General features: G+C 41.5%; 1 protein-coding gene across 2 annotated transcripts in view; it reads left to right on the top strand.

The window, feature by feature from the left end:
- The window catches only part of BMPER (BMP binding endothelial regulator), a 245,416-nt gene that overhangs the window by 155,383 nt on the left and 67,228 nt on the right, over positions 1-22,805 (top strand). For both annotated transcript variants that reach the window (XM_032871821.1, XM_032871814.1), the window contains exons 12-13: positions 11,089-11,418; positions 18,150-18,486. In XM_032871821.1, the coding sequence (XP_032727712.1) occupies positions 11,089-11,418; positions 18,150-18,486 (667 nt within the window). The remainder of the gene's footprint in view (positions 1-11,088; positions 11,419-18,149; positions 18,487-22,805) is intronic.

The following is a 22,805-nucleotide window of genomic DNA, read 5'->3' as shown; positions in this document are numbered from 1 at the left end:
GTGCAAGGAGGCTCACAGTTGCCAGGTGACTTTTTAAACGCCCCCAGGGTTAGTTTCCGGCTGTGCACCGCAATGGTGTGCCTGCTCCCGAGAGGACCCCTGCCTGCTGTGTGCACTCAAGGGTGCTGTGGAATTGCCCTGGCTGGTTTGGGCACATCTTACTTAACTCCCCGGGCATGTCTACAGGTATCTCCAATTAAAGAGTGCTGGTAGGAGGGGGAACACAACAACAGTTTAACAAAACTCTGACCCCGGGGCCCATTTTATGAGAAATCTCCACTGACAGAGGTTCTGCAAATTAGTAATTCTGTGTTTGAACAAGGTTTCTGGCCCCCAAGACTGTAAGCAACTCCAGGTCCCTTAACACCAAGGATCTGTCCTTAACTCAGGAAAGCAAGGAAATTTGAAACCAGAGCTCAAGATGCTTGTAGAATAAGACTTTGTGGTGTTGACTTTAGCCCTGCCAAGGAGGTGTTAAGCTAAGTGGCCACTGAAGTTTCTGCTTGAGCGTCTGGTGGGGGGTTGTCACTGCTCCCGAGGCCCAACCAGCAGACACAAGTGGCAAATAAAACCCAACAGTGTCACACATAGTGGCTAGGAAATCCCCCCCCCCCACAGCAGGAGCAGCATTGGAAGGGGTGTGAGGACACCAGTTTGTTTTCTGTTTTATATGCCGTTCTGTTCTAAGGGGTACTGTTGCTTTAAGTTTTCTGTCTGTGGGTTGACACAAAACTGAAAGAGGAGCCTGAGGTTATTCGGGGTCATCTTTTACCCACCACCTATTGTGGTTCCTACCATGTTAGTACTCCTTAAGTTCTGACTATTTAGTTAACAATCCTCCTCCTCCTCATTACCATCAAATAATAATAATGGCAAGAAATGCAACAGCAGTAGCAGCGGCAACAGCTAATTATTTATTTAGCCTCTGCTGTGTCTAAGCATTGTCGTGGGCTAGCTCATTTGATCTTATATATTTGATCCTCAAGGCCCTCTTAGAGTCAGGTAATGTTACGAGCTCCATTTCACAGCTGAGGAACTGAGGCCTAGTGGTTAAGAGGAACACCCAAAGTAAGTGTGGAGCCCGAGTTCCTATAATGAAATCTGGCCCCAGGGCCCAGCTGGAAGGTCTACCCCTGACTCGTCATTTGGTACAGTTAGGAAGGGGAGAGAAGGTCTGGAGGGATTTGTAATGGTAGGGATTAGAGGCTGGAGAAGGATGTTAGGAGGAGTTTCCAATTTCAGACCATTTCCCTCCACCCCACCCTGGAAGAAATGCCTGCTCAAGTTCCCAGGTTTTTGTCTTCCTGGTGACACCTTCACCTCTGCTCAGGTGCGGAGCCATGGTAGTTGGTATGCTCTGTGCTCACTGACAAATGCAACTGGCTTGGTTTTCCATGTCCACTCATTTTTCTAGATATCCCCTGCTTCTTGCTACCTTAGGTATTTTCAACGCTAAGGTGAAGGCCTCTCCAAATTTTCTTACTTACAATATTAAAATACATGTAATTTTAAACTTGAAATAACTATAGAATTTCCACCAGGAATAAGGAAGAAGGGCAGAATTGCTTTGTCACTCAGACTCATCACTATTTCAGCATCATGGGATTGTATAAGTAGATGAACCTTAATACTGAGGTCAGCCCTTTCACTTCTCAGGTGAGGAAACTGAGGCTCCTGGTAGTATTAACTGAAAGAACTGGGTGAGAACCTGCTCTCTCTCTCTTTTTTAACCTTCTAGTCTAGTATTTGTTCTAACTGGCTTCCCTGGATCTTTGGGAAAGTATTCTTAATATAAATGCACCATTATTAAATCATTCAGTTAAAGGTTACTTTCTTGCTTATTTTTGAAAGAATATGTTTCGAATAGGAAGAGATATATAAACTCATTATGAGCCATCTGGTACATTTAGTCAAGTTTGCCATCTTGAATTTCAAGAAAGAGGCATATGCCTAGCTTTGACTGAAGAAACTGGTGACCAAAACCCCTTAGCAATGGTACATCTAAAATACAGCCAAATGACCAGACAATGGAGACTCTGAAACCAGTATTATACTTCGTAGAAAATACCGTATAATAAATTACACATTACTGTATGGAAAACTGAGGCAGATTTATTCCTCTCTGGAGGTCCTATCTGCTATGAGCAAAATAAGAACAACAAAAGTTGTTACTTCTGTTGCCACTAAAGTTGCTCCTATTGCCAGCAAAGATTTATTGAATGCAAGCACATGTCAGTCCGTGTTGTGATAAACATTCTCCATGTATCCTGACGTTGAACCCTCAAAATGATCCATGAAGTAGAAGCTCTATTTTACAAATGAGAGATCTGAGGGTCTGAGAAGTTAAATAGGGTGAGGGCAGATGATACTCTGCTCCATGAGACTCCAAAGCCAACACTTGTAAGAACTATTGCTTTCCATTGACTACATTTTTGTTTCAGAGGCTTGCCTCCAAACATATATGAAGTTTGCCAATTTCTTTTCTCTCTGCACAGCTAGAGAGCTATTGTATTTTCTTACCTTTTAAAAACTTACCTACATTTATGAGGTCACTTACCCTCCCATCTCTTGGGTTACAGTACTTGAAGGTCTAGCCTTCATAAGTAGTGGTTTTGGTTTGGTTTCCCTTAGAGTTTGGAGAAATGGCTCATTAGCTGTGCTATGTAGTTCCCTTTGATGCAGAGTTTTAATTTATGAACTCTGTCATTCTTTCTTCTAATCACAGTCCCTTCTTGGTGAGTACTCCGCCTCCGCCGCAGCCGCCATTCCACTCCTCTGCTCTGCCCTTCCACGTCTGTCCTTAGAATACGTATCTCTTCTCCTGTTTTTCACCTTTTCACCCTGTGAGCTCATGGCTCTGCCTCCACAGTCCCTTCTATAGTTCCTTTTGCATTCTGGTTTCTGATTTCTGATTTCTGAGGACCTTAATATGACTTCTTGACAAGATGCTGATATGGTCAATCTCAGCTTCTTATTTTTTTGGAGACCACATTCTTCTTTCAAAGTACTGCATTTGAATTTTAGTAACAGTTGCTACCTTTAATTCTCCTAATTGTCAGGGTTGGGAGTTGTTGGATGGAAAAATGACTGGCTGTTTCCAGCCTCTATCTGTTGACTGAATTCTGGCACCCCTTTATCCCAGCTGCACAGGTTTGGGGCCTTAATGTTATTTCTCATGCTCTTGGCATTTCTCTCCCGTGTTGCTAATCAGTCATCAAGTCTGCTTGACTGTCTCTTTGTATTGTTTTTCTAATAAATAAGTTCCTTCCCATTTCCATGGCAGCCAGACCTTCATCCCTTTGCCTGCAACTGACCTCAGTCTTTTCTCCTTCAGCCCTTCCCGCATGCCACTGGTCTTCGCAAGAACCTACACCGGCTACCTTCACTGTCTCTCGGAGTTTCTCAAAGTTTGTTTTATAAAATGCTAGTGCTGAGGAAAAGAGATGAATAATATTTTCAAAACATGGCTCTGTGATTAAATACATGAGGGAAATGCTGGTTCAAATAAACTCAAATATATTTCTTTGCTGCAGAATTTGCAGAGCCCTTTATATGCCAATGTGCAGGGTAAACTTTCAGGAGGGTGATAGAGTATGGAGTACCTCCCGAACTAATTTGAGCTGCAGACTTTTTTTTTTTTTTCTACTTATTTTGGCAGAGCAGCAGGCAAGATTGATGTTTCATAGGAAGCACATTAAGGAATGTTGGTTCTTCGGAATACATTTAAACTTCTCAGGCTGGCAATAAATCTCAGGCCAATTTATTTAGACAATTTGGGTGTCTCATATCTCCCGAAGTTACTCCCCACTCTGGTCCGATCAGTTTCCTGCTCTTCTTATACCAGCTGACATGTGGCTTGATGAACACTACTCTTTTGGCCTAGAAGGCTTACTCGATGCTAGCCCCAATTCTACATCTTCTATGTCTTTTATAGATAGACTCAATTCACATTGTCTTTTCAACAAATCTATGTTTTATATATATGTTACAGTCTTATTCAGTCCTATTTTAGCCAACAATGGATGTCTATTTGCTGGAGTCATATAACATAAAACTAATAATAACTACTCTCTCCAGGATTCTGGAGGGTGCTCTAAAGGAAATGGATAAAAAGCTGGTACAGACCCTGAATTTAGGAACTTACAATGATGTTGGGGAGATGAAATATAAAATACTAAATAAGAGAACCATGTAATATAGTTTATAACTAACTTCTAGATAGTATTCTTAAATGGAAGTTGATGGATTCCTTGATCAGTCTTGGGACAGAGTGGCCATGAACCTCTGCGTTGGAGTGGATACACTTGTGTGCATTTGGGAAGAAGAGTGGCTACACATTTCTTCAGATTCCCAAAGAGCTCTGTGATCCCATCTAGTTCACAGCAGCCATGTAGGATGCTGTGGTCCAGGGTATCAGTGGAACCACTGAGTGATCATGAAGAAGGTACTGGCCTCAGAGCGGCAAAGACCGGGTTGGACTCTGCCTTTACTGCCTTTGGCTGCGTGACCTTGGGTATCATGCCACTTCTCCGAAATCATTGCTAAGAAATTAGGTTGATGAAATACAGTGTGCAGAGAAGTAGTGAGGATTAAAGGAAATAGTGAAAATATGGAAAACATCTGGCATGGTACCCAGCATGAAGTAGTAACTTTAAGCGACTCTTCTTGGCTATTGCCAAGTTTATTAGTTTCCTATTACTGCTGTAGCAAATTACTACAAACCTGGTACACATATTGTTCTGAAGATCAGAAGGCTGAAATGGTTCTGAATGGGCCAAAATCGAGGTATCAGCCAGGCTGCGGTTGTCTGGAGGCTCTGGGGAAGAATCTGTATTTGTTTGTTTTTTTTGTTTTTTGTTTTGTTTTGTTTTGTTTTCTACCTTTTTCAGCACCTGGAGGCCATCCTTGTTTTTTTTGACTTGAGGCCCCATTCTGTCTTTGAAGTCAGCGATGGCACGTCCAGTCCACCTCGCACTGTGTCACTGGGACACTTATTTTCCTGCCTTTCTCTTTTGTTTATGGGGACGATGATGTTTGTCCTTTCCGGATTATCCAGGATAATCTTCCCATCTCCAGGTCAGCTGATGAGCAACCTTAATTTCATCTGCAGCCTTAATTCCTTTTTCTGAGAGCATTAATTAATTCTCCAATTAGTTAACTGATTAAGTAAGAAATCCTTTTGATAACTTGCTGTCTGCTAGTTATTAGCTATCTCTTTTAGTGAGTTTAGTGTGGGCATTTTTTTCTACTAAAATGTATTCTTTAATTAATTAACCCATTCATTCAACAAATATTTACAGATACTGCATATGTGGGAGAGTGGGCATCGCTATGAGTAATGCAAAGATCAATCCATGTAATATATATGTATATACAGGGCAGGGTACCAGGCACTGAGAACAAAGTTTACATATAAGGGTTTAAAGCCTGGTTTAGGAGTTAAGGATACATTCTAACTGTAAGTTAGAGAGGAAGTTGATTTATGATAAGCCTGTGATGGGTTTGGAGTTAATATTTTTAACCCTCAAACTGAAAAACATCATGTGTCTATAGCATAGAGCATTTGAAATAGACTGTCCCAGACAATTTGAGCTCTGTGGTCAGTTTTGCCTTTGGGGATTTTGAGGGAAGAGAAATGTCTTTGGCTGAGACACAGGGAAGGTGCTATGGGGAGTTGGCTTTTGAACCAGGAGGTGAAGGATCCATGCGCCGGAAACTGTGAAGTGTGGGACAGGTGCATGCATCTCTCCCCTCCCCCAGGAGCAAAGGTGAGAGATAGGGTAGCACTGGGCTCAGTTGGGGAGGTCCTAAATCAGCCATGACATTGGAGTTAGATTTATTTTAGATTAGATCTTGAAGTTAGGGGCTGCTTTCTTTGCTCTTCTGTTTGGAGTTGGTGACTATATGGAAAATATTTGAGAAGAAATTTACATTCTTAATGGCATCTCCACTCAACTTTTTAAAAATGAGTTTTTCATATGTAGATCTGGTTAATTATAGACTGGTGGAAAGAGACCCATAACCCCTCTTCTGCCCTTCCCCTTCATACAGTAAAGTTAGATTAAATTTTTACTTAAGAAGACAAAAATGCAAAATCTTCTAGGAATCCAGGTGCCACATAGTGGAGCATCTCTTGGGCCTCAGGTCCCACAGGGCAACAGCTGTCAGGGACACCTCTGCGTGTGGCCAGAGTATCCTGCATGGAGAAGATCAGTCCCTGCTGAGGCACTCATAGCCTTTTTACGTCAGAGGCTTACATCGTGTGCAGGGGCAGCATCAGGGCTTGTATTAAGGGCAGTGTGTCTAATCCCAGCCTTTCCTGGTTCTTGACTCAAACTTGGCACATCATCGCGAATCTTACCCACCCGGGGTTCCCTGCATGGCCCAGTGACCCAGAGTCCTACAGGACCTTTTCCTGTGATTTGTGTTGAGAAAAGTTTAAAGCTGTGTTTTTTTTATTTGATAGACTTTCTTGTGGTTAGAAGGTTTCCAGACGTGAGCTGATCTGTGTGGTGCTGTGGTACTATGAGTAGGAGAGACCATCCTCTTTGCAGAAGTAAAAGACTGAGGACCGAAGTCGTTTTCTATTTTTCAAAGTGATTTTAATGATGGGGGATATCTTATGACATATTAAGTGAAGAGGAAATAAAATTTCATGTATAAGATAATCTTAACTGTGTTAAACTACACACAACACATGTGCACATACATGCACACACACAAACACACACACGCACACCCAGCCCCAAACTGTAAACCGTGGTTATTTCTTGGTCACAGAACCATGAACGATACTTTTCTTCTTCTGTTGTTGTTTGGTTGTGTTTTGGGGGTGGGGGTTTGGAGTATGCTTGATTTCTCTTATTTTCTTTATAATGTGGAATTGTATCATTTTCCCTTAATTTTCTTTGACAGATGTTTTGGGAATAATCACTGCTCTCAGAAGGAAGGCATTTCATTAAAATAAATATACTCATGGCAGAAATACATGTACCTGATGAGGTTAGGAGAAAAATATCAGAATTATATTTTTAGAAGCATCCTGACTCTCTTAATTCTCATAGCGATCTTATTAAAGTATATAACATCAAACCACTGTGTTTTAGTCCAGTATTTTTCATTTTTTAAGACAAATATTCATATTCTAAAAGTATACCTAGACATTGTAAATAATGAAATGTAATGTAAATAATAATATAAATACACATAAACAATGAAAGGAAAAATATATGTCACACTTAATTTTGTTACTTAAGAGAAAAAATACTACTCTTATATTTGGGTTTATATGCTTCTAATTTTTTTTTCTGTTCTTAGACATTGTGTACATATAAGGAACACAAACCAAAACAAAAATGGCATTTGATGATTTGATTTAAAGGACTATAAAAAAATGTACCACTACTTGTAAATTGGAATTTTTCTCTCTGTCCTCTGACTTACACATACTCAAACAAAATTAGTTATAGAACGGTCCATTTGTCTAGTTCTGACTATCATTCCAAGCTTTCCAGAGGAGTGTGACTGGACATCTGGACATTTGGACTGCAGCTCATCTCACTGGGTCTGCTGGAAAAATGCACGCGCGCGTGCGCACGCACACAGACACACACACACACACACACACACACACGAGCTTACAACATTCTTTTGTGTCCCTTAAGTGTTCTCTAGCTCTTTTCTTTTCCAGCTAGGCAGATTTGTATGACCCTGAGATTTTCATTTCAAGCCATTTCTCTGGTTCATGTGTCCACTGTTCCTGCAGGATCTGGCACAGGGAACCTGAGGTACCAGGAAAAAGGGCCAAGGTTTCAAAATTATTTTAGCTCATGATATAAATGTCCCCAAATATAACACATAATTCTCAAGCATCTTCCTAGTCATGAAATTTTGTTGGCCTCTTCTATCCTGCTGTTACAGAGAAAAATCATTTTGATCTCCAAACCTCTCTCTTCTACAAGTTAGGGACTCTTGCAAAATATCTTCGCTGACAGCCCTGTTACACGTGATTTCCCTAGCCTGGTCTCCCTGGATGTCCCTCATTGCTTTCTGCCCAGCTATGAGTAAGCTCAGGCTTCCCCAGGGCCACTGTAGGCAATGTATTTTCTCTTGCTTCTTTGAGGATTTTCTTGGTCATATAACTGGCCTTATCTATAGGTGTCCACATTTTGACTCTTTTTTTAAAAATTTTATTTATTTATTTGACAGACAGAGATCACAAGTGGGCAGAGAGGCAGGCAGAGAGAGGGGGAAGCAGGCTCCCTGGTGAGCAGAGAACCTGATGTGGGGCTTGATCCCAGGACCCTGAGATCATGACCTGAGCTGAAGGCAGAGGCTTAACCTACTGAGCACCCAGGCGCCCCTCACATTTTGACTCTTAAGAACAAAACCACCACAACAAAAACAACAGAAAAGCAAAAGTAAGAAGAAAAAGAATCACTCATGGTTCTGCCACCAAGAAATTGACAATTTTTGGGTGTGTATTTGTGCATTTATTTTAAAACAGTTAAGATTATCTGATAGACAGTAGTGACTGGGTGGCTCAGTTGGCTGAGGGTCCGACTCAGTTTTGGCTCAGGTCATGATCTTGGGGTTGTAAGATTGAGTCCTGTGTCAGGCTCCCTGCTCAACGGGGAGTTGGCTAGAGATTATCTCTCTCTCCCTCTTCCTCTGCACATGTTCTCTCTCTTAAATAGATAAATAAATCTTGAAAAAAGATTATCCTGTAGGCAGAGTTTTGTTTCCTATTTTTCACTTAATATGTCATAAGTGCTTCCTCAATCACAAACATTATTCATACACTTTTTCAATGACTAGGTAATAGTTTATTTTATGGATTTACTACCAAGAGCTTAGCTATTTGTTTAATTTTAAGACAGTCAAAATATCCATTTTCTAATGATGTATCCAGGAACAGTAGGCTTGTAGAACAGTGCTAGGGGAGGTAATGAATTCTTGGTAAGCACTAACTATTACTGGTTTTGTTAATGAAAATTTGGATGTAGTTGTTGTCAGAAAACCAAGAGAAGCCATGAATTATCCTTGGTACAAGGGGAAGATTGCCACTTCAGACTCTGGGCAGAAGGTGTAGGCATTCCCTGTTCCTGATCCCAGCTGAGAGGAGATTTCTTCAGGAGTATCTCAGCTCCTTGCCCTTTCCAGGCTGAGGTCCATCTGTTTCAAGCTCAAAGCTCAAAAGCCTTGATAGATTTTGGATTTTCTTGAGTATGCAGAGTTAAAAACCCTGAAAAAGCCCTTCTCTTGAATTTGGTGCATCTGGTGGTCATGTTAATAGTCTTTTTCTGGCACATTATAGTATTAACTCAGAACTATAATTTTTCTGATGCCATTCAGTGTGTCCCAAAGAACTGCTTTACCCCCTTGTCAACCAAACAAATACTATTTGCATGCCAGGGAAAGATTCCTTTTGTTAGACTGTGAGGGAAATGTGTGATAGGAAAATTTTGAAAGCAATCACATGGAGAAAGAACTGGCACTTACATTATGGGGTGGTTAGATAGAGGGGAATCCTAGTTGGGGGTGGATATAAGATTAGAAAGTTGGAGGTGGGGTCTCATGTGAAGCAACAAACTGAGTATAATTGGAATCACAAGGAATCACAGTCAAGAGAAGGACAAGAAGGGAACAGCAATGGAGGGCAAAATAAAATTTGTGGCTAAGCTCTCAGAACTTCTCTCCCCCTCCCATTTCTTCCATTCTCTTACCCCAGGTAGTGCCTTTGCATATTCCTTAAAGCATTTGCTCATTGAAACTACCCTACACACCAAAAACTGTAACTTTTTGAGTCTCTATCAGATATTGACAAGGAAAGCTTAAAACAATTAATTTACTAAATTCCAAATACATGTGATTTATATGGAGTCAAATGTACTTGACATATAAAATGACATAATATATCGTAACATAAAACAACATTATTTTCCAAACACTTTAGAAATTAAAAACACATGTTTGCCTTGGATCTCACTGGTCCTATCAGATCAGTTGGCACATCCTTCCTCTGTGTTAACTTCTAATTCTTCTCTTAAATGTTCTGAGCAGTTGCTGATAGGATAGTTTCGTATTCTGAACCTGTGCTGGTGATGACTGGAAATTGTTCTTTTTATTATAATTCTTTTATCATGTGGGCTCCTTTATCTAAATGAATTCCTCATTTCCTGGTTGTTCATGCCTCCCCGAAAATAGATAAAATATATTTACATGGAAGACAAATCATTGCTAAATATAATTTTAAAAAAAGAAATATTTAATTTTCTATAACAATCTTTGAGGTGCTCCCAGTGTCAGACTTTGCCTGGGTTTTACAAATATTTGAATGAATGGTACTTTGAAGTGATGAATGCTTTGGAATTTCTTAAATTTATTATATGATGGGTTTTATGATTTATTTTTATCCAATCTTGGATTTTGATAAACAGACCAAAATATAGGAATCTTGAACATGTAAAAAACGTAGAGACTATTGACATTATCACTACTTTATTTCCTAATGGTATTAGGTATGTGTCTATTTGGCAATTCTATTTATTTGTCCTTAGTAAATACATGGTGTTGAATATAATACCTTAAAAAAATGAGTAACACTGAGAATACCATATTTCCACATTTTTTATATCTGTTCGATGGAAATAATACTATTGTTTTCCTGTATTGTCATTTACGTTGTTGCCTTTTATTCATTTTTGGTTTTGTTTATATGGGTTATAAAGTAAGGCCAGTTCTGTTTGTGAAATTATCTTAGTTTCATTTCTCTAACCCTTAAAATAAGACCATAGAGGCATATCAAGGCTCCAAAATAGAGATGGCTTAAAACTTTGAAAGAGTTATGAATAACTTTTCAGTATAAGAGCAGCCAAAGTATTGCCTGTCCTAGGATGTTTGGTACAGACTTTTAAAACAACCAAACATGATTTTTGTTTTAAGTTGATTTCCACTAGTGCATCTCTGCTAAGGCCCTCCCTTACCTGGCAGGTGCCCCCATCCAGGTTAATATTGCAGGGACCTCTGATGTCTTTTTGAATCCTGCACTCGGTTTATGACCTGCTTTTGTCTCTCACTCATCCGCAGAGCCCGGCGTTTGCACGGTATTCGGAGATCCCCACTACAACACTTTTGACGGACGGACATTTAACTTTCAGGGGACGTGTCAGTACGTTTTGACAAAAGACTGCTCCTCCCCTGCCTCGCCCTTTCAGGTGCTGGTGAAGAACGACGCACGCAGGACCCGCTCCTTCTCTTGGACCAAGTCGGTGGACCTGGTGCTGGGCGCCAGCACCGTCAGCCTCCAGCAGCACCTGACTGTGCGCTGGAACGGCTCGCGCATAGCGCTGCCCTGCCAGGCGCCACAGTTCCACATCGACCTGGATGGCTACCTCTTGAAAGTGACGACCAAAGCAGGTGGGCTTCTGTGTCCCTCTGGCTCGCTCTGCCTCACCAGCCTGCACAGCCACACCACCTGAGAGCTCTGCTTCTTCCGCGGAGGGCAACCCGGAGGTGGCAGAGTGTTGGGACTGCAGGTGTGGCCTCATGCCCACTCACTTGGGTTCCGAGGGGACACCTCCAAGATGGCACAAAAGAGCAGGAGAAATTTGCACACCGTGGAGCCTTGCAGTTCAGTGCCACTCACAGCAGTCTTGCAATCTGCTGACTTCCTCGTCCAGAATAACATTTGTGCTCTCCAAATAACCTTCTCTTTCTCGTGTTTTGTTGCAATGGTAGACCCTTGATGTCCAGCTTGGAATTGTCAGTGTTTCTCCCAGCTCAGCCAGTAATGTGCAGTTTCACATCTGTGAGAAAGACTGTTTTCTTAGTTAGCATCTGTCCCAGAAGGAGGGGAGTCCTCAAACCTAAACCACAAATGTGTGGGTGTGCAGGTAGGAGTGTACATGGCCAAGTGACCAGCAATCCTGTCCATTCTTGACCCTGGGGAAGGTGCTTGTTGAGTTAGTGGATGGCTAGAACCATTGGCTCTGCTGGAGGAAGCTTAGGGAGCTCTGAGCGTGCTTCCCCGAGCCTTGGGTCCATGCCACTCCCCTTTCTCAGCATCCCCTGTTGCCTGCCACCTACTGGACTCTGTATTTCCCCTCCATAGACTGACACATCCCCTCTAGGCCAAACTGTTCGAAGCTGCTAGGAGGTTACTCCTAGGGGCTCAGTGAAAGCTCACATTCTTGTGAGCTACCTAGAGAGGCTTCTTAGAAGCAGAACTCTGCCCTTCGATATCCGCCCAAAAGAATGAATTCAGCTCATTTACACCTTCAGTTATATCATGTCTGATTCCTTCCACACTGCCTTTGGTTAATCCATATCGTTTGTCACTTTGATACTGAACTGCATGTTCTCCTGGTGAATGCTATTTCTGTCAGCATGACACTTGAGGAAATCAACATACTTCTTGCTTTTTATATTGACGAAAATGTAACAGTGTAAAAGCATCAATTACATTCCAGTTCCTTTAGATAATAAGGATCCAAAAGGGAAAGATTTGATAGAGCAGGCCCTTGTGAGGAACTCTAGAGACTGTTCTCTGCCGTACCTTCAGAACGCTGTTAATTATTTCAGTTAAAGCCAAAATACATTTGACAAATTGATCCGAGTTTATGGAATGCCAGCTTAGCTAAACAAAGGCAGGAAGCCAAGGCAAAGCCCAGGGAGCTTTATTGAGAGCATAACATGGTTTTGGTGAGAAAAAGTTAAATATTAATGTATTGGAGCATTCTATAAAGGGAGAAGGACTCCCAACTTCACTTTGAAAGTGGCAGATGTGAAGAGCTCTTTTTATTCAATTTTAGAGGGATTAGTCCTCTTCCGAAAATTCAGACACCTGTTGTTTTATTCAAATGACATGTCACTCTGTAGATGTCAGCCTCAGCTCATTTTGTGCACAATTGACAGGGAGCCACAAACGGTAGTGGCTCCCTGTCAGTTGTGCACAAAATGACTCATTATTACAGAACACTAATTAGAAGGACCTTGCTGATCTGTTTGTATCCCAGAGGAACACAATGGATTCTACCGAAATGGAAATTATTGGCCAACCCCAGCCCAACTTCCGAAGGGATCCTGGACACTGGAAGTCTGCTAACAGTCTAGGAGCTTCGATTCTGTTCTGCCCATAGCTGGCAAAACCTTACGGAATAAGTGTCCTCTTGTCAGGATTCCACATCATAAAAATGAATGAAAGGTTGAGGCTGCTAAGAAAATAATACTAGATCATAAACACCATAATTAGATTAGTGAATTTAACTCTTCTTGGCCTTGAACTCGATTTTACAATTTCCTTTCCTTTTTTTTCCACAATGCAAGTAAGTTATGTGATGCCCATAATACCAAGCTGAACAATTTCCCGTAGCATAAACTTTCTGTCTCCTAGGGAAGAACTGTATTCCTCTGGGCTCTAAACTTGCTTTGAGATTATCCTTGGAATGAAACGATTCCATTTCCGGACACAGGTCTTCTCCTAAAACCAATCTCAGTTTGTACTACCCCTGAGGGATATTTTCTTTTTATCACCTATTGATTGTCCATTTAAAATATCACAATATATCCTTGGAGTGTTCTTCTCCCATAGATTATCTTTTTAATTTCATAAACTTGTGTGATCAAAGGGTCCTTTCTTCAAAATAACAGCTTAAATCAAGCCTGCAGCTGGAGGATGAGAAATGGGGAGGAATGACTCTTTGCCCCTGTGGTTTCTGAACTCAGCACTTCAGGAGGGAATTGTTTGGCAGAGGAGCACAGGTGGCTTGCCGCATGGTGGGATTAGGCTGTAGTTGCTTACCTAATAATAACAGGGGTGGTACAGAGGGCACAGAGCAGGCTTAGTAGCTGGGGAAAGCTCTGCTCACCCCCATCACGCTCCGACCCCAACTGTTGGCAGTTAGTGAATAATTTAAAAATATTTCCTTTCTGCCATCTGTTCACTTCATCAACTCTACCTGAGAGAGTTACGTCAGATCCACCCGAAGGCATTAACACGTGGGAGTGTGGGGTTTTTTTATTTTTACTTTTGGTAGAGTTCTGTACTTTATGAACCTGGAGACTACACATATTTTTCTTATTCTTTTTTCCTTTGGTATAAAATCTGAACAGAAAAAACATCCATTTTAAAGCATAATATGGATTTGTCTATGGATTTTGTACCTCCTCTGTCTTTTAAGGAAACACCAGCAAAAGCAGCAAGAACAACAAAATAACAAAACAAGGCAAAACAAAATGACAACAAAAGAACAACTTCCTTCTCCCTCCTTCTCCCCGCCCAAAAAACTAGTGGTCTGGAGCCCGGCTACACATTTGAAGGGTAAAAAACAAGTTGGTAAAACATTCACTGGTGAGAAGGGATAATTGGAAGGTGCTTCCTGCAGTGGAAAGAATGTGGCTGCTGCTTACACCCCCAGATGGGACATGTGCTTTGGCTTTGGCCTTCTGACTCTGCCAGTTATTTCTACCTAATTTCCCATGCAGAGGAGCAGGGAAACTCATCCCAGCTGTAGAAAGGGCTAACCCCAGCCCCTACCACAATGTTTTCATTTCATAAGATGCCTATTTAAAATATCTCTTGAAAGAGCAATTTTTTCAATTACAACTTACTCATTATTTTGCCTGTCACTATTGTACTTTACTTTGCATGGATTTTACTCGTGCAGAGGGTAATGACAGTCATACAAACACATATGTGTATGGTACAGCAATAGACAAAGGTATCTATAGTTGGGTAAGTCATCCCTATATGATATGAAACTTAGTATTGGGCACTTGAAAATCCTCTTAAAAACAAAGAAAAGAAGAGGAAGAGAGAGTGGATTGCCAAGTATTCCCTTACTGTGGGGACCATGTGTGGGGTTTTTTTGTTTGTTTGTTTTTCTTTTTTTGAATGACTGAGAAGAGTTTGGAAAAGAGTTTACCAAAAACAGTGGGTCTTCCTCTTCCCAAACCTGCATGGACCACCAGTCCATTACCTGAAAAGAACGTAATTATTGGCTTGTTCGCCGTGAGTTGATTTCTGACAAACTCAGTTGCCTCAAATTTGTTATATCATTGTCAATAATGATGTTGGAACGCCTTTGGATAAAAATTCTCAACCATAGTGGTATTTGGAAGAATAGTATTTGCCTACTGTCTAGGAAAGAGATTTGCAGTTTGGAAAATTTTGCAACATGGAAAGTCTCTGGAAGTATGCTCTTAAACTTAGAATGTTATATGGAATTGATTTTCTTCCCTCATTTCTCTTGCTGGGCAGCTGCCTGGCTACAGGCTTCTGAGGTCATGTTTCTTCTATACCTTAGAGAATGTATTACAAATCATATTACAGTTTGCTTGTCTTTTTTCAAAATTGTTATTTCAATGTCTTGACTAGCATGAAATTCACAATTTCTTTGGCTTTGCAGATTCGTTGTGTCAATTTACAGGGTAATTGATTCATTTAGTGAGTATATACTATGTACCAGATAATGTGTTAGATGGTGGGGTATGAAGAAGTATAAATCACTTCATAAGAGAGTTGTGGTTGTCGGAGGTGACGCTATTGTCTCACAGAGATCCATCAAGGAGGTCAGTCCAGTGTGTGGATGTTCTCAGTGTGTCCTTTCTCTGATCACCTTGTCCTCTTGCTCTATTCTCTTCACCAAATTACTCCTAAGAGAGACTCTTTTTTCTTTCAAGTTTCTATTTAAATTCCAGTTCGTTGACATACAGTGTAATGTTAGTTTCCACTGTAGTATTTAGTGATTCCTCACTTACATACAATACTCAGTGCTCCTCACAGTGCCCTCCCTAATCCCCATCACCCATTTAAACTCCCTCTCCCCACCCCCTCTCCTCTGGTAACCATCAGTTTGTTCTCTACAGTTAAGAGTCTGTTTCTTGGTTGACCTTTCTCTAAAGAGATTTTCTTATGACCTTCTTTCTTGCTTCCTTACCCAACTCTATTTAATTGCTTTTCTGAATCCAGCTCCTTCTCCAAACCAAGAAATCTTCTTTATCATTTGCCTTGGACCAAGAATGCTTCCATTCCTTTCATTGACCATGCAGTGATTTCCTTATGGGCCTTTCTGTTTATTTCTTGGGAAACCCAGCTTTAGACCACTAGTTTATTCTATCAGTAACTCCCTAAAGTGGATTTGTAACTCTTTCTTGTGGCAGTTGTGTGGCCTACTCACAGGAATGCTATTTGGCTAGCCTTCTCTCCTCTTGGATCATGTTCAGACTTAAGGAATATTGGCGTTAGAATCCTACTTCTGGGCATTTCTTACTGATCTTACATCACTCTGATTTTGTCTTATGCCAATTTTACATCCAGACAAAATTCATTCTCTCCTTCGCCACCCCTTTCTACTTTGCCATCACTGCCTCATCCCCCAACTTCTGAACATCTTCTGGACATTTTCTCACCAGCCTAATAGTGCAAGGTCTTCTAGGAGGAAAGTCATGTTGCTCTTTCCAGAAGCTCAGAACAGGCTAAATGAAAGACTAGAGTTTGTTAGAAACCCAAGAGGATAAGATTTAAAAACACACATGGGAAGATTTTCTCTTTTTCTGTTAAAAAAGGGACTTTTTCCTTTGGCTTGTCACTCTTAGGAGACAGTGACAGTGAATGAGGTGAAGTCCCAGGGCAGAAATGCACACACAAGTTGTTGTAGATGTTCTCTTGGTGTTTGTGTCATAGAACTGGTACCTACTTCACCCATTCTCTGGAAACTCAGGTACTGCCAGGGTATTATCAGGAAAGCAGTAAGAAAAGCTCCCAACACACATTTGAGACATAAAGAAAAACTCAGACCAGGAGAATGTGTCTTTTGCTCTGGATTGAGTCTGAAAATGCTTTCATAATGTCCTCACCTTTATCTAATGGACAGCATCTACACACACAATATCAGGATGTATGTGAGAGCATTTCTTCTTGACCTTCTAGTCAGACTGATTTTTGATGTATGACAGGATAACCTAGCTGTCCTATAAGTGACACAGAAATGTCACTATTCAGTGGGGTCATAGGATGATGGATCTTGAAGTCTTGGGCCACCTATCTGAAAAAAAAAAAAAAAGAATGTTTAAAGACAAAGCCTCTAATATTTTAGATGGTCAGTTGAGTAAACCAAGAGGAGCTTATGTTTTCTACCTTCTGGAGCAAAGACTGTTTCCTTGGTGAACAAGGTCGTTTTGTCCTGCTGATTGTTTCTAGCACATGCAGAATTTCTCCCCATGGCCCAGTAGCTTCCAGCGCCTCCTCAAATGTTGAAGTTTATGTATGATAAGCTCAGGGCTGAGAAGGTTGGAAGGGTTCCACAGCACCTCAACCCTAGGAAACGTTGATTAAACAACTATCCTTCTCTCAGGGATGTCTGTAAAATGATGAGGAGGCAAATGTTTTCATTTCAGACATTTCTATACCAGTGTTTTTCTTTGAAGAGGATCTTTTCAGAAGGTATATATTTATTACTTTAATAATTTCACTGTAACAGATAATTTAGTATTTGACATTTAGTATAATTACATGTGGGGTTTTGGATTAAGAAAAAATTGCATTAAAAATTATCATCTTTGGGACGCCTGGGTGGCTCAGTTGGTTGGATGACTGCCTTCGGCTCAGGTCATGATACCAGAGTCCCGGGATCTAGTCCCGCATCGGGCTCCCAGCTCCACGGGGAGTCTGCTTCTCCCTCTGACCTTCTCCTCGCTCATGCTCTCTCTCACTGCCTCTCTCTCAATAAATAAAAATCTTTAAAAAAATTATCATCTTTGTTATCTTTCCATTTCCACATTTTACTTATCATTGGGTACATGAAAGCACAAGTTGGTCCAACACAATTACTATAGAAAAGGGCAAAACTATAACCCTAAGAGGAGCATGGTCAATGAGTGGTCCTCTAGAAGTTAAACAAGGGTATGTAAGGTATCATATTTAAGGACAAACTTTATACAGTTTTAAAATTCTGAGCCTCCAAAAGTGTTTCATGTACTATAATACAACATTTAATATAGTGAGATTAAACAGTAACCAAGAATTTGGATAGACCTTTACTGTTCCTTGTTAGAGGTTAGTCATTCATACTATGTAAGGATACATGTGCTTGGGAATTATTGGTGGATTTAAGTGTGGTTGATCCTCTTTTCTTTTCCTTTTCCTCTAGGTTTGGAAATATCCTGGGATGGAGACAGTTTTGTTGAAGTCATGGCTGCCCCCCATCTCAAGGGCAAGCTCTGTGGTCTTTGTGGCAACTATAATGGACATAAGCGTGATGATTTAATTGGTGGAGATGGAAACTTCAAGTTTGATGTGGATGACTTTGCTGAATCCTGGAGAGTAGAGTCCAATGAGTTCTGCAACAGACCTCAGAGAAAACCAGTGCCTGAACTGTGTCAAGGGACAGTGAAGGTAAAGCTCCGAGCTCATCGAGAATGCCAGAAACTCAAATCCTGGGAGTTTCAGAGCTGCCACTCAACTGTGGACTATGCCACTTTCTACCGGTAGGTACAGTGCTTTGGGGGATGGTTTTTGGTTAGCGACCAAGGATTGACTCAACCTTGAAACAGAGTGTATGAAATTTCTTGGCATACAAAACAAGGGCACCCAGGGCACATGGTAAACACTTCTTCTTTCTTGTGTTGGAGACAGATCTTATCTTGACTCAGTCTCACATTATATACCAAATTAAGAAACTGCAGGGAGTATTTCAGAGTTCTCTCCTAGAGGTCATTCTGGTTTTTTTTTGTCTACAGGCTCACTGGGAAGCTAGTGATTTTTCTAGGTGTTGGCTTGACTCTAAGGTTGAGGAGTGCTTCCCAACTTCTGTCTGCACAACAATGGTACAGGGCTAAAGAGCAGAGGTGGGAATCACAGATAACTCTGGCTGCTTCTGGGTGTTTGAGTAAGCTTGGTTATTTGAAGCCTGAGGAATTGTTCAGGTCTAGCCCCAAACCAATCTGCAGGTAGAAAACAAGGTAGTGAAATGAGAATCCCTTGGGTCTTGGACAACTCTCAGACTTTGCATCCAAAGTCAGAGGAGAGTAGAAAAAAGGCTCAAAGATGGAAGAAGGAAAGTCTCTCATTGAGAAAATGGATTCCATAATTTTTTCTTCCATGCTGCAAGGTTGCATTTGTGAGTTGACGAGTCTGGCCTGGCTGTACTTCCATTTATTACACAATTCCATGGGTTCAAGAGCTATGACTGTCTATAACTTTAACCACCACGGGTGTGGGAGGAAACATGAGACGACGCAGCCCAAAAGGCCTTGTTGAAGTGATTTGCCTGTGCCTCTTAAAATGAGAAAGCTCCTGTGGTCTGAAGCCACAGAGAAGTTATTTTTACTCTTTAATTGCCACCAGTTTATTTCCCCTAGTCCTCGTTAAATGTGATCTTTTTTTATTTGATCTTTGGACATAAAAGATAAAATTCTATAAAGGCAGCTCAAAGTGGAGTGGAAAAAGGACTGTCCCTGTCATCACGCGCCCTTGAACATGGCTGCATCTGCCAAACCATTTGGCTCCAGCTCCTACATTTAGCTCTTTCAAGCCATTTTCCTGTTATAAATTTGAATTCTCTGGGTTCCCTTCTTCCTCCTTCCTGTACCACCCCCCAGATCAACCCCACCCTTGTCTACTGAAATTGAAGGATCTTAATGTAAGACTTGGGAGTGAGTTAAACAGCTGGACAAACAAACCAGGCTTCATTTGGAATCTAAATACCCATCACTCGAAGGTCTGAGGTGGAGCAGTAGAGCATAGCAATTAAGAGCTTTGTGGTCTTCCGGGGCTAAAAATCCAGCCCAGCTTTACAACCTTGAACAATTATTTAAGCTCTCTAAACCTCAGTTTGCTTATCTGTGAAGTGGGGATAATAAAAGAAGCCACCTTAGAGAGTTGTAATTCAAATGTAGTGAGATTATGAATGTCAGTGTATGTGCTCAGCCCAGTGCCTGTACATAGCAAGTGCTCCGTGATTAATTGATGGCTGCTGTAGTTTCTTCTATTAATTAAATTAAATGGTGAACAAGTATAAAGACTTGTTTGGAAGCTCCTCTGCCCCATTTGCGGGTTTGAATTGGGCCCTTCTCTGTCTAACATAGATGGGAAAGGCTGTGCTTCTCCCAGGGCCCCAACAGTCTACACCTTTGATTTTTATCCCATTTCGAAGGAGTATGTTGAAAACAGGAACTGGAGAGCAGGCCTGCAGAGATTAGTCCCTTTCTGCAAATTTCTGTTTCTTTTCCCTGTGGCGATTTATTTCCTCTCATGATCCCTGGACTGCAAACAGGAATCTGATGAGCACCTTGGCAGAAGTCGTGAGAAATGACGTAGACACGAACAGAGAGAGGCGGAATGGTGAGGTGGACACGCAGATGCTCGCCTTCCGCCCTTGGAAGTTGCTGCCGCCGCCACGGCAGCCCAGTGGGGCTGCTTATTTGTGTTAAGGGCTTGATGTGCAGAGTCTGGGGTGTTTAGGAGAATGCTCCCGGGATCTCTGTGATGAGGACCGGAGCTCTGGTTTTGGTGGCAGATGAGCTCACGTTTGCTGTGCGTGGGCTGGTGACAGAGCACCCTTCAGTGGCCAGTCACCCCTTCCCGGAAGAGGCAGGGGAGCTCAGGAGAGTGGAGCTGGACAGTCCTGCCTGTCACACAGCCTGCTGATGAGCTCACGCCCCAACCAAAAGGTGTGTCTTTTGTGCCTTTTCAAGTGAGGCTGGCCAATGTTGGGGAGATCTTGGGTTTCTTCCTTTCTTTCAAGCATCCATGTGGGAGGAAAAAGAAAATGAACAAGGTCAACATAGGGAGGTAATTTTGTTCCCAGGGGATCTCCTGGGAGGACCAAATCTTAGAGAGGCTTTAGGAAGCAATGGACAAAGAATGTGTTGGGTGATAGCAAGTTGGACCCAATCTCAGCTCTGCCACTCTCCAGCTGTGTGGCCCTGGTGGCAGCTGAGGTTCAGATTCTTCACCTGTGGACTGGGTATGACAGTAACTGCCCGGTGGGGTAGCTCCTCCAAGGACTGAGGTAAATGGACAGTGCCATGTTGTACATGGGAGACGGCCAGTGCTGGCTCAGTGGCTCTTGTCCTGTGTCCCTTCCTTTCCCCAGAGAATCTCATCCTCAGCTCAGCCACTTGTCTTTCTGATTGGTAGTCACTCCCTTTGCTCATGTCATGAAGAACCGATTAGATAGATTCTCCCTGATAAATCCATGGAGCCATTTAAAAATGAGCTGTTTCTCATTGGTGACACTGAGTGAGATAGTAGAAGACAAGACTCCCTTTTGATCCTTTTAAAAACGTGTGCTTTGTCTTATAAGAGTAATATATCTGTTCGTTGTATGACAAATATTAAAGTGAATAAAGAAGAAAATAGAAATCATATGATATTTCACCCATGTAAATTTTTGCCCATAAATTTTATGTCATTGGTGGAATTTCTAAGATGAATCTGAAAACATAGACACGACTGTAGCTGTGACCTTATTTATGAATCAAGGATTTGCCTTGATATCGTGAAAAGTCATACACATAAATTGTGTATGAATTTGAATCCTTGCATTTTCCCTTCACCCTCTAAAGAAATATGAGTATTTCCTGTAAGGACAAAGAATAAGGTCACATGGCTACAAAGGCAGCCTTCCAAGCATCACTGTGTTTGTGACATGGAGAAGGGAGAGAACAAAGAAGATAATTTCTCTGAGGAAATGTTACTCATGTGATAAATTCCACAGGGTAAATTCTATTATAAATATGAGATAGCTATTCTTATAAAGTGAAAATCATAATTCTCATTTCTCTGAGTAGGACTTGACTTTGGAGATGTCTAGGATTTAAAACTCTTGTATTCTGTTGGTCTTTTGTCTAGCCCAACATTTTAAATAGTAAACTGTCTGTTGTCTAAAAACTTCAAAAACTTTGCAGATGAATAAGAAAAGCAGGATTTTTGTTGTCTCTTTTGGGAAACTTCTTTGGTTTTTCTGATTTTCTTCACAAATCAGTTCTACCCATCATGGCCTCATTTGGCATAAAAATGTAATATTTAATTAAATACTAATTTAATCTTTGTGATCAGCATAATTTGGTTTAGTTCAGTAATTGAATATGTTTAGGTGCAAGATAATTTAATTATGAATCACATAAAAATTTTAGCTGGCTGCGTTGATAATGTGTCTTAAGTCCTAGAGTTGCTAATTGTCTTTAAATTAGATAATTTCCTTTAATAATGTTTTACATTCTCCTTTACTGGTATGTTACAGAGAAATTCCTAGTAGCTAGGGGGGTAGTGTACTGTGGAAAAATTGATGTGAATTCATTTGAATTCTATTTGGATTCATGCACAGGCTCCCCCGAGGGAAATATGTCGAGTATGTTCACGCCTCTCTTCTCATGTCTCATGTTCACCTTACTTTCCTGGCCTCATGTTGCCCTCTCTGTTCGTGTTCCCGATGTTAGCCGAGACGTCCAGGAGGAATAGGCAGACGCCCTCCGCGCAATGCACCCCCAAAGTTCCCTCAAAATCCTTGACAACCAGCATCAAATCTGCTCCCCACTTGCTGTCTTGGGCCACACTGACGAGAAGCTTCAGGTAGCCCTGGGCAGGGAGAAGCCAGGAGGCGGGCTGGGCTGTGTGGGTCAAACTGGGGAAAGAGACGACCTCATCGCTGCGTATGAGCAGTGGGCTTTCTCCCTCATGCAGACCCAAAGCCCAGACAGAATATTTACAACAAAGTGTAACCTGCCGGCACAGCAGGGCTCTGAAGTCAGGGCAGGCCCACATTTCAGAGAAGTCAGGAAAAATGGCTGTGAGCTGCAGCAAA

This window comes from Lontra canadensis, unplaced genomic scaffold, assembly GCF_010015895.1.
Source record: "Lontra canadensis isolate GAN:19392208 unplaced genomic scaffold, GSC_riverotter_1.0 scaffold2, whole genome shotgun sequence".
NCBI classification, from domain to species: Eukaryota; Metazoa; Chordata; class Mammalia; order Carnivora; family Mustelidae; genus Lontra; species Lontra canadensis.
The sequence above is the reverse complement of the archived record's forward strand: the minus strand, read 5'-3'. Positions and strand labels throughout refer to the sequence as shown.